The sequence below is a fragment of the Carcharhinus amblyrhynchos genome, chromosome 20 (assembly GCF_965287045.1).
Source record: "Carcharhinus amblyrhynchos chromosome 20, sCarAmb.v2.hapA, whole genome shotgun sequence".
NCBI classification, from domain to species: Eukaryota; Metazoa; Chordata; class Chondrichthyes; order Carcharhiniformes; family Carcharhinidae; genus Carcharhinus; species Carcharhinus amblyrhynchos.
Window position 1 is genome coordinate 22,743,116 of NC_137343.1, and position 12,708 is coordinate 22,755,823.

Here is a 12,708-nt window from a genome sequence, read left to right on the forward strand (position 1 = left end):
CCCTCATTCCTTGGATGCATGAAATAAAAAAGTCACCTCTTCTAAACTCCATTGGATACAAGCTTAGCCTGTCCAATCTTTCCTCACAAGACAACATGCCCATTTCAGGTAAACCTTCTCTGAACAATGCATTTACATCCTTTCTTAAATAAGGTAACCAGTACCATACACAGCACTCCAAATGTGGTCACACTAGTGCTTGTATAACTGAAGCATAGCCTCCCTACTCCAGTATTCAATTCGCTCACACTCAAATGGTAACATTCTATTAGCTTTCCTAATTACTGTACCTGCACACTCACCTTTTGCAATTCATGCAATGAGATAGCCAGATCCCTCTGCATCTTCTCACCATTTAGATAATATACTTCTCTTTTATCTTTCTCCTGCCAAAATTGATAATTTCATTTTCAACCATATTCAGTTTACCAGATCTTTGGTCACTCACTAAACCCATTGATATGATTTTGTAGCTTCCTTATGTCCTCTTCACAACTTATTTTCTACTTACCTTTGTGTCATCAGCAAGTTTAGCAGTCATCCCATCATCCAAGTCACTAGATAAATTACAAAATGTTGAGGTCCTAGTATTGCCTGCAGCACATTATTTGTTACACCTTGTCAATCTGAAAAAGACCCTAATGAGGAGATGCTGGCATTGGGGTGGGAACAGTAAGAAGTCTCACAACATCAAGTTAAAGTCCAACAGGTTTACCAACAAGTACTACCAAATAAACCTGTTGGACTTTAACCTGTGTTGTGAGATGTCTTTCTGTGAAGAAGACCCATTTATGCCTACTCTCTGCTTCCAGTTAGCCATCAATTTTACATCCATGCCAATATGTTGCTCCCTTTCCTATGAGCTTTTATTTTCTACAACATGCTTTGATGTGCCACTTAATCAAATGTACTGATAGGTAAATAGTTCTTTAGGAGGTATTTGGGTTATATTTGTCTAATTACACTTTCTACCTTGATTTTGTGTGCAGACTCATCCATCAGTGAGGGTTAAAGGAACAGAGCACAACTACAATCCAGTTCTTTGCCAGGATGAGAAATGTTCTTCTAATTCTAAAGGTAGCCACATGCACTGTCCTTTTTGTAGTGTGACTGAAGCCTACCAGGATCCCGTCATCTTGAGAGCACATTACAGAGTTAAACATGTTGATAAAGGGCTTGATTTTGCAGGTAAGACAATGAATTCCACATTGACGTTTTAGGCTCCACAGCCTATTATTTCTCTATTATTGCTTCCTTTGAAAATTGTTGTAAGAGGCAAATTAAAACAGATTATTGCAAGTTGGTACTGGATAGTTAGGTATCACAAATAATAATGGAAAATGCCAAAAAGATACAAAATTGCAAACTACATCCATAAAGAGAAAAGGCATTTTATGAAACATGTTGAGAGCTATGGTCCATCCCACAAATCATTTCATCTTTTTTTCAACTGTGTCCTGTGGAACAATTGGTGCTTCCAATTTGCATCACGTTACAAAAAATTGAATTTCTGAAGTAGTTTTGTTGGACAAAATTATTTTAAATGAAGACAATTAGCATATTTGTGAGAATTAACACCAATGGAGAGTTGTAGCAAGTTGACCCAGTCTAATAAAAGCACTGTGACTTGCGCACATGCACTCGAGCTTCATACACACAAGTAATTTACAGTGTGGGAGGAAAGATTAAGCAGTCTTTTTGGAATAAGTGTTAAATGTATCTGGATCTTGTAGATTGATGGTTTTAATGGTTTCAGTCTAAGATTGATGGTCCATCTGGATTCGGAGTCAGGCCGATTCAAATATACTGTCAATTTCGGTCTGTTCTTCTGGAGTCAGCAGATGCTTGGGTTACTTCTTAATACACTGCCTGCTAGTCAATCAGCAGACATGGCTCAAACTGCAGACATGATGGAGAGGAAGAGAGAAAAAAACACAGTGACTCACTTGGGCCCCACCTGCATGGCACCTCTACCGTATTGTGACATGGAGAAAAGCAGTTTGTCAAGCACAAAAGATAGTTATTTGACTTGACACGTGGTCCTCTCTCCACTGACAAGTAACCCAAACATGGTCATGAATAGTGGATTCCAGGCCCAAGATTTACATGGTTAGATTGTGGCTGGATTAATCAATTAGGGTTCATTACTTGAGATTGTGTCTTGTGCTTAATCCCAACTCAGTTTGGTACCCAGGTGATTGTCCAGGTGCTTTGTGAATGGGCTGGGAAATGTTTCCATTCACTTTCCTTCGGTTTTATTTTCTCATGAGGTTTTCTAGATTGGCTGACTCCATTTCAATGGCTATGGAATGTGTATGGGACAGTCATGCAAATGTCCAGTCACTGTAAAAACTAATGTTTAAAGTCATTGGAATGCTGTTTTGGTATTTTAAAACTGTGGTTTTCAGCCAGTAAATGTATGTTCATTTTTGGTAAACAGCCATGATTTTAGAATATTACTACAAAAGTGAATTTAATGTATAGTTTAATGTTAAGAACATAAGAAATAGGAGCAGGAGTAAGCCATCTAGCCCTTCGAGACTGCCCCTCCATTCGACAAGATCATGGCTGATCTGAAGTGGATCAGTTCCACTTTCCAGCTTTCTCCCCATAACCCTTAATTCCCTTGTCTATGTGAAACCTATCTACCCGTGACTTAAATATATTCAGCGAGGTAGCCTCCACCACTTCAATGGACAGAGACTTCCAGAGAAGTTCCTCCTCAACTCCGAAATAAACAGCCCCCCCCCAATTTTGAGGCTGTGCCCTCTAGTTCTGCTATCCTTTCTAAGTGGGAAGAACCTCTCTACCTCTACCCTATCTATCCTCTTCATTATCTTCTATGTCTCTATAAGATCCCCCCCTCAGCCTTCTAAACTCCGAAGAGTACAGACCCAGTCTGTTAAATCTCTCTTCATAGGCTAACCCACTCATCTCTGGTATCAGTCTAGTGAACCTTCTCTGCACTCCCTCCAAGGCCAATATCTCCTTCTGCAAATGCGGCGACCAAAACTGCACACAGTACTCCAGTTGCAGCCTCACCAGTGCCCTGTACAGTTTCAGCAAGACCTCCCTGCTTTTATATTGTATCCCCCTCGCTATAATGGCCAACATTCCATTGCCTTCTTGATCACCTGCTGCACCTGCAGACTGGGTTTTTGCGATTCATGCACAAGGACCCCCAGGTCCCTCTGCACTGTAGCATGCTGCAGCTTTTTGCCTTTTAAATAATAATCCTTCCTACTATTATTTCTACCAAAGTGGATAACCTCACATTTGCTAACATTATACTCCATCTGCCAGGTCCTCACTCACTCGCTCAGCCTATCCAGATCTCTCTGCAGAGATGTTAGCTGTCACACTGCAGTGTTGGCATAAACAATTACTTCTAAATTGACATTTTAATTTACAATTTAAATATCCTTTAAATGTAACCAATTTCCATGACTGCGAATTTTGTATTTGATCAGCACAGGAAAATTAGGGTGTATAAGTCTTGTGCTGCTTTTGTGTGAATGATGTGGAGATGCCGGCGTTGGACTGGGGTAAACACAACAAGAAGTCTGACAACATCAGGTTTAAGTCCAACTGATTTATTTGATAGTAAACGCGCAAGCTTTCGGGGTTTGCCCCTTCCTCAGGCGAATAGAGTGTTCTGGCCTCAGACAGAGCATGTAACAGCACCAACAATTTATAGATTACTGATTAGAATGCGAATCTTTACACCTAACCTGCTATTCAAGTCTTAAAGTGGCCAACAATATGAGTGGAAGGAGCATTAAGCCCAGGTTAAAGAGATGTGTGTTGTCTCCAGACAGTACAGTAAGTGAGATTTGGCAAACCCAGGCAAGTCATGGGGGTTACAGATAGTGCGACATGAACCCAAGATCCTTGTTGAGACCGTCCTCACGTGTGCGGAACTTGGCTATCAGTCTCTGCTCAGCAACTCTGCACTGTTGTGTGTCGTGAAGGCCGCCTTGGAGAATGCTTACCCGAAGGTCAGAGGCCGAATGCCCGTGACCACTGAAGTGTTTGCCAACAGGAAGGGAACAGTCTTGCCTGGTGATTGTCGAGCAATGTTCATTCATCCGCTGTCGTAGCGTCGGCATGGTCTCCCCAGTGTACTATGCTTTGGGACATCCTTTCCTGAAGCATGGTATATTGGGGAGGCCATGCAGACGCTACGACAACGGATGAATGAACATCGCTCGACAATCACCAGGCAAGACTGTTCCCTTCCTGTTGGCATCAGTGGTCACGGGCATTCAGCTTCTGATCTTCGGGTAAGCATTCTCCAAGGCGGCCTTCACGACACACAACAGTGCAGAGTTGCTGAGCAGAGACTGATAGCCAAGTTCCGCACATGTGAGGATGGTCTCAACAGGGATCTTGGGTTCATGTCGCACTATCTGTAACCCCCATGACTTGCCTGGGTTTGCTAAACCTCAGTTACTGTACTGTGTGGAGACAATATACATCTCTTTAACCTGGGCTTAATGCTCCTTCCACTCACATTGTTGGCCACTTTAAGACCTGAATAGCAGGTTAGATGTAAAGATTCACATTCTAATCAGTAATCCGTAAACTGTCTGTGCTGTTATATGCTCTGTCTGAGGCCAGAACTCTCCATTCGCCTGAGGAAGCGGCAAACCCCAAAAGCTTGCATGTTTACTATCAAGTACATCGCTTGGACTTAAACCTGGTGTTGTCAGACTTCTTACTTTGTGTGAATGTCCAGCAAGTCTATTTTGGCATTTTGGGATCCAACTTAGGCCGCTTAGCTCCTGTTGGCTGGGACTTAAAGGGCTTGTCCAAAAGAGAACTCTGTGCATGCCAGGATTCTTGTGATAATTTTATTATTTAGAGGTCGGGGAGTTGATAATTCCATTGCATTAGATTCAAAAAGCACTCCGGAGATCAACAGCCTCAGGGCTAAATGAAATGTTAAACTAAAGCAGAGCAAGATCACTGCATCCAGACTATCCCCCCTCTCCTTTGCTTCAGAGTCAAGTCAGGTCTGGCTCCAGCCACTGCCAAGTTTATGACTGTTTGTCATAGTAATAATTCCAGTAAGCTTTGAAGTTCTTAAATATCTAAACTGTAAGGCCTGTCTTTTTTTTCCTTGGCATATTGTTCTTCTCCCTCCCGCCATCCTGTCTGCAAGGCCATCCAGATGATGCTGCTTCAAATAATTGATGAATAAATTGTTCTTTGGAAACTCTGGTAATTTTAGGCCAGTCTATAGCTAAAACAAAATGGAAGTTGTTTTTGCAGAATTATATGCTACATATTACATTTGTTTTATTTCAAATGAGAAAAGAACATCAAAACAACAGTGAAACCTCAGCGATCTTAGTCATAGATCTCATGGGAAAGTAAAAGAAAATGCAGCTGATTTGGGGGAAAATATTTAACTTTTTTTTCCTCATTCTGTAAATCAAACAAAGCTATCATATCAAGGGTCAATTTTGGACCAACTTTGTAATTTAACTACATTCAAATGAGTTCAGCTCCTTACTGCTGATCAATATCCTCCCAATGGATAGCAGTTTCAACTTACCAATCCATTTAGAAATGATCATCCCAGCAATTTTTTTTAACCTTGCCCAGAAGTGCTGAAGATAATTGTATTTTGCCCCATTGCATTTGACAATTTGTACGGAGCAGACCTGTACGTAGTACAGGAGGCGTGTTGATAAAATAATAAAGTGAATGTGACAACATAGCTAAGGAATTGGCTAAAACACAGAAGAGAGGATTTATTAAAATATACTTTTCAGACAAAAGAGCTGTAAATGGCGGTGCTCCCATTACTCTCATCATTATATTTATAACTGATCTGGTATTGGGTGTGGAGTCACTATCAAATTTTGCAGGCAGCAGAAAAATAGGGAACTATTTAGAAAACTTTCCTTGGTTGTAGGAGGACAACTGCAAGATAGTGAAATTTAATGCAGTTAAGATAAGCAATTCATTTTGGAAGGAAGAATGTGGAGAAAAATCACATCTTAAATAGTTAAACCTTGAACAACTTGGAAGAACAGAGACTTGGGAATTCACATACATATATAAAAGTGGGAGACAACTGAAGCAGTGAACTGAACATTGCTGATTTGTCTCAAATTATTGAACAAGTAGGAAGGATATCAGCCAGCAAGCGTGTACAAAGGTTACCAATGCACATCCAGCAAATGGGCAGTAATTCTAAAACTTATATTGATGATTTTCTGCTACTCATCTAAAAACAATATGGTGCTTCAAATGTATGTACTGACAATCCAGTTAGATAAGCAAAAAAAAATCTTGGATACAGCTTTCTGATTGGAAGTAAATTGCCATCCCTGGCTGAAACTGATGAGCTGTGCTTATTAAACTTTTATTGGCCTTTGGGTACCATTTAGAGTTCTGGCAAGCAATGGTCAAGTTATTAACATGGAAGGATTGAAACTCGGAAAGAGGCCATTTAGCCCATTGTATCTGTGCCAGCCAAAAATGAAAAAAATCCCACTTTCCAGCCCCTAATCTGTAGCCTTGCAAGTTACAGCACTTCAAGTGGTGAATGAGTTGAACATTTCAGCCTGATTCATCAGTTTGGACAATGAATTCCAGATGTTCATGATCCTCTAGGAAAAATGCCTACCAGCATTTTATACAGTTCCAGGATTAAATTCCTATTTTTGTATTCGATATCTCACCCAATAAAAGAAAGCATTTCATTTTCTTTCTTTACCACCTTATCCACCTGTGGACGTGGACCTAGAAGTGTCTCACTTCCTCTACCTCTCTCGATATCCTCCCATTTATTGAGTATTCCTGGCCCACATCACAAAATTGTTATGACAGAAGGAAGCCATTTGGCCCATCATGTCTGCCTCTTTTCTCCAAATGAGCATCATGACTTGGTGCCATTCCACTGTCTTTCCCTGTACGCCTGCACGTTGTTTCTGTTCAAGCAATCATTTAATGTCCTCTTGAATACTTCGAATCTGCCTCCAACATATTTCCAGACAGTGCATTCCAGACCCAAACTACTCATGTGGAATTCTTTTTCTTGCATCATATTTGCTTCTTTTGCAAATCTATAAATCTGTGCCCTCTCATTTTTGTTTTTTTTATAAGGGAGAATAGTTTCTCCCAATCGACTCTGTCCATCCTGTCATAATTTTTGAAAACTCTTATCAAATCTCCTCTTAACTTTCTTCCCTCCATGGAGAACACTCCCAACCTCTCCAATCTATCTCATAACTGAAGTTGCTCATCCCTGGAACCATTCTTATAAACCTCTTCTGCATTCTCAATGTGTTCACATCCTTCCAATAGTATGGTCCTCGGAACTGTACACAATATTCCAGCTGAGGTCTAACAAATATCTTTTATAAGTTTAGCATAACCACCTTGCTCTTGTACTCTGTGCCCCTCTTAATAAAGCCCAGAATACTATATGCTTTACTCATTAATTGCTCCTTATTTTAAGAAATTTACCCTTTATTTTATGTTGCCTCTCCAAGGTCTATCTACCAATACCTTGCACTTCTCTGGAGGTACTTTTGGAGTATTCTGCTGAATACATTGTGTGGAATTAGGTTAAACCCCCTGACCCGCAGTGGCTCCTGCCCTGGAATAAACTTGTGCTTTGCCAGAACAATAAAACTTATGAATTGTTTCTAAAGATGGTGGTTACATGAAGGGAATGCTTCAAATGTTTATTCAGTTTTCCCTTAGGAGAAACAAAGATCTCTGCCTCAACCATTCCTGTAGCAAAACTTTCCATACTTCACCAACCCTATCCATTTCACAGAATAATTGGATATAATTTAGCCTTTGTCATGCATAGTCAAGAATTCACAAACCATGTGAGTAAGACTGTCAAGTGCACCTTTTAATGAATTAAAATGTTGTAAATTCAACAGCAACCTTAACCCACACTGGTTATAAGGGAATTAAACAGAAATTGTCAAGGATTTTGACAGCTGAGATTCCTAATTGATCTTTAAATGTGCATGTCCAGAAACATTCCCTGAGTACTGGGATTGTATGTGTGTGACCAAAGATGCATCCTGATTTTCTGTTGGGAAAGCAAAAAATTATCATATTACATTCATTTGAAATATGAATAAAACACCCAGCAATAAAAATGCAAATGTTGGCTTATGTTTACAGAGTATTTTCAGGTCTAGAACACAAACAAATTATTAGTAGTTACGCTCATGCTAATAGATGGAATTTTAGGTGATGAGTTATGAGCATCTAACAAGAGATTGGGGAGAACACATTAACGATGTGTGGACATCAGATCTGGCAGCTATGTGTGTTTGAATCTGCTCCTTTGTACTTTTGGCCAAAGCAACTTAAAGTCAGTTTTCTCAATTAACAAATAAAAGTTGTGGTTTCCATTGCTTAGTTGGCCTTTCTTTGAAAAAAAAGGCCACTGATGCTATGATTTTACTGTTGCTAAAACCAATATCTAAATCAATGTCTGCTGTGATGCTGCTGCAACTTACTGTTTGTAGCTTACTGTAACTTATAAAACCAAAATACATCGGTTGATGTAATTCTCACAGTGGACTATCAATTCAAATATAATATAGTACAAATTATTTTTCAAATGTAGCACTTGGCATTGAGATTTCTCTACACTAAGTTACATAGTACTAACAACACACAAACAAGCCATATGGCCAAACATGCAGGTGTTTATATTCACAGACAAGGTCCCTCCCATCCTTCATTAGTTTCGTCAACATATCATTCTATTTCATTCTCTCTCATGTGCATTTTAAAATTTTCCCTTGTATGCATGTATGCTGATCACCTCAATTACTCCTGGTGAGTTCCACGTCTGTGGAATTTGCTGTGGTTTCTGGCCCTACTTGCTATTCTAGAGAACTCTTGTGAAAGTTTGAGGCCAGAATCAGATGCTGCTCTGATGTCTTGTCTGTTTGACCAATTTGCCATTGGCCATTTAAGCAAACAGTGGTCATTGTTTTTAGGAATATAGCCCAGTTATCACTTGCAGGAGACAAGGGATAGCTGGCTAAAGTTTAATTAATTGGAAAACATTTTTGCATGCCAGCACTTTGTGTAAAGATGCAAACTTCAGTTAGCAATTTTTGTTATCATAAATGTACAGAAGATGGTGGAATTATGAAGATTACAGTGATTCTAGAATTGTAAAGATTTATGAAGCAGTGCAAAAGACCTAAGAGTCCTAATAAACTTGATGCTCAAAATATCTATCTAAGGAAGACCATAAATCAAAAATGAAAAAAAAAGGTAATTAAACTGGTCAGGTTACTTCTTAAGTACTGTGTTTGGTTCCAGGCAATGGAACACTAGTGAGTTATGTTAATACTGGAAGCAGTGCAGGGATGAATCTGTCTTTGATGGAGGGGTCTTAGTTGTGAGAAAAGATTGGAGAAACTTAGACTGTTCAGCCTTGAATGAACAGATTTAACCTGATCTTCTAGAAATGTGAAAGATTTTAAGATGCTTAGAAAAGGTAATTTGCTGAAACTATTTAAGTTGTAAAGCAGGACAGGAGAGGTCATTAATTTAACCTCAAAAGACAAAGAACGAAAGAAATTATAGCACAGGAACAGGTCCTACAGCCCTCCAAGCCTGCATCGACCATGCTGCCCAACTTAACTAAAACCTCCTACACTTCCAGGAACTATATCCCTGTATTCCCATCTCATTCATATACTTGTCAAGATGCCCCTTAAAAGTCACTATCGTATCCGCTTCCCCTAGCTCCCCTGGCAACGAGTTCCAAGCACCCACCTCTGTGTAAAAAAAAAAATCCTCCTCGTACATCTCTTTTAAAACTTGCCGCTCACACCTTAAACCTGTGCCCCCTAGTAATTGACACTTCCACCCTGGGAAAAAGCTTCTGACTATTCACTCTGTCCATGTCTCTCATAATCATGTAGACTTCTATCAGGTCTCCCTTCAACCCCTGTCAATCAAGTGAGAACAAACCAAGTTTCTCCAATCTCTCCTTTATAGCTAATGCTCTCCATACCAGGCAACATCCTGGTAAAACTTTTCTGTACCCTCTCCAAAGCCTCCATATCCTTTTGCTAGTGTGGCAACCAGAATTGAACACAATATTCCAAGTGCGGCCTCACTAAGGTTCTATAAAGCGTCAACGTGACTTGCCAATTTTAAAACTCAATACCCCGGCTGATGAAGGCAAGCATGCCGTATGCCTTCTCTTGACTACCTCCTCCACCTGCATTGCCACTTTCAGTGACCTGTGTATCTGTACACCCAGATCCCTTTGCCTATCAATACTCCTAAGGATTCTGCCGTTTACTGTATATTTCCTATCTGTATTGGACCTTCCAAAATGCATTACCTCACATTTGTCCGGATTAAACTCCATCTGCCATCTCTCTGCCCAAGTCTCCAACTGATGTATATCATGCTGCATCCTCTGATGGTCCTTATCGCTATCTGAAAATCCACCAAGCATTGTGTCATCCGCAAACTTACTAATCAATCCAGTTACATTTTACTCCAAATCATTTATATATATCGCAAACAGCAAAGGTCCCAGCACTGATCCCTGAGGAACAGCACTTGTCATAGCCCTCCATTCAGAAACGCACCCTTCCACTGCTACCCTCTGTCTTCTATGACCGAGACAGTTTTGTATCCTCTGATCCCATGCAACTTCACCTTCTGCACCAGTCTGACATGAGGGACCTTGTCAGAGGCCTTACTGAAGTCCATGTAGACAACATCCACTACCTTATCATCATCAATCATCTTTGTCACTTCCTCGAAAAACTCAATCAAGTTTGTGAGACACAACCTCCCCTTCACAAAACCATGTTGCCTCTCACTAATACATTCACTTATTTCCGAGTGAGAATAAATCCTGACTCGAAGAATTCTGTCCAGTAATTTCCCTATCACCGGCCTGTAATTACTTGGATTATTCTTGCTACCCTTCTTAAACATTGGCTATTCTCCAATCCTCTGGCACCTCCCCTGTAGCCAGTGAGGATACAAAGATTTCTCTCAAGGCCCCAGTAATTTCCTCTCTTGTCTCTCTCAGTATTCTGGGATGTATCCCATCAGGCCCTGGGGATTTGTCTACCTTGATGTTTCTCAAGAACCCCAATACCACCTCCTTTTTGATCTCAACATGACTCAAACTATTTACACATCCTTTCCCAGACTCATCACTGCACTCATCACTAAGACGACTGCAGGACTAACATAAGAAGGCATTTCTGTACACAAGAACACATGAAATAAGAATCCTGGAACTGAAAACTCTGCAATCAATTAATAACTAATCAGAAGAATCAACTGGATGTTGCAATGTAAGAACTTAAGGATCTTTCTGGTTGGATGAGCCAAAATGTTATCTTGTTTAACCATCTTCTAAGTTGGCATGTATTTGAACACTAAAAGGCATTAGAAGACCACATTTAAAACAGATGTCCTTATGAAAGAGATGGAGGAAGATTGATGATTTCAATGTTTCTGTTGTAGAAATTTGTTTTTTGTCCATTGCTTCCCTAACCTAAAGTGAGTGTTGTGGAAAAGTCCAGCAAGTTGAGAATTGAGATATTGATAAAGCTTCAATAACACAATTTTACTTGTCCATCAGCGTCATGTAACTTTTCAATTTTCTACTGTAAAAGAAGAGTTTAGTGTCACATTCAGCTGCATTACAATTTCTTCACATGGCTGAAGTCACCTTTGAAGCTGCTGATGGGACATGAGTAAAGATGGCTGGATCAAGGACTAACCGAAAAATGCCAAAGCTCAAATCACGGTGCAGTATTTTCATTTCCAACAGCAACCAACTATTGGAGGTAAATCTAACACTGAAGAGTTTGTGCTTCACAATTGGCAGTTTGAAGATATTGTTCCAATTCATTTCTGGAACACTTAAAATGTATAATAATTATGACTTTCTGATCATTTTTGCAGTTTGAGGAAGCATGATAGCACAGCAGCAATAGAGAGAGTGATGCTTTTTTTATTTCTCCCACAGAGTTCAGTTCCTATTTGCAACTGAATAGGAAGTTGTTAGCAGAGGTCAGCAACCTTCCTGTAGACCATAGCCAGCTTAGAGAGTGATATTGGTGGCAAACTTTGTGAATGTCACCTGCCTTCTTAGTTGCAGGTAGTTTCTGCCTTTTTGTTTATAGGAAAGACAAAATGCCAGCTGAAAGAAATGGACTACAGAACTAAAGGGCCAATGGAAAATGATTGTAATGACTGTATTTTGGATAAATGAAGCAGGGTCAGGTTGTCACCAGGTTCATTTACATATTGTTGCTAATGAGCGATACATTAGTTTAACGTCTGTGGTGGTAAAATGTTAGAATCTGTCATTAAGGAGGAAATTGCGAGGCATCTTGAAGGGAATTGCTTGATAGGGCGGACGCAACACGGTTTCATTAAAGGGAAGTCGTGTCTGACAAATTTACTGGAGTTCTATGAGGATGTGTCTAGGGCGGTGGATAGAGGAGAGCCGGTGGATGTGGTCTTTCTAGATTTTCAGAAGGCGTTTGACAAAGTACCTCAAAAGAGGTTATTGCAGAAGGTCGAGGGACATGGAGTTGGGGGTAGGGTGTTAGCGTGGATAGAGGATTGGTTGTCAAATAGGAGGCAGAGAGTGGGGGTCAACGGGTGCTATTCGGATTGGCGGATGGTGACTAGTGGAGTGCCCCAGGGGTCGGTGCT

At 40.2% G+C, this 12,708-nt stretch overlaps 1 protein-coding gene across 2 annotated transcripts in view; it reads left to right on the forward strand.

Annotated features, from left to right (window-relative positions):
• LOC145355820 (uncharacterized) overlaps positions 1–12,708 on the forward strand; it is a 60,960-nt gene that overhangs the window by 17,517 nt on the left and 30,735 nt on the right. For both annotated transcript variants that reach the window (XM_080208216.1, XM_080208217.1), the window contains exon 2: positions 990–1,188. In XM_080208216.1, the coding sequence (XP_080064342.1) occupies positions 990–1,188 (199 nt within the window). The remainder of the gene's footprint in view (positions 1–989; positions 1,189–12,708) is intronic.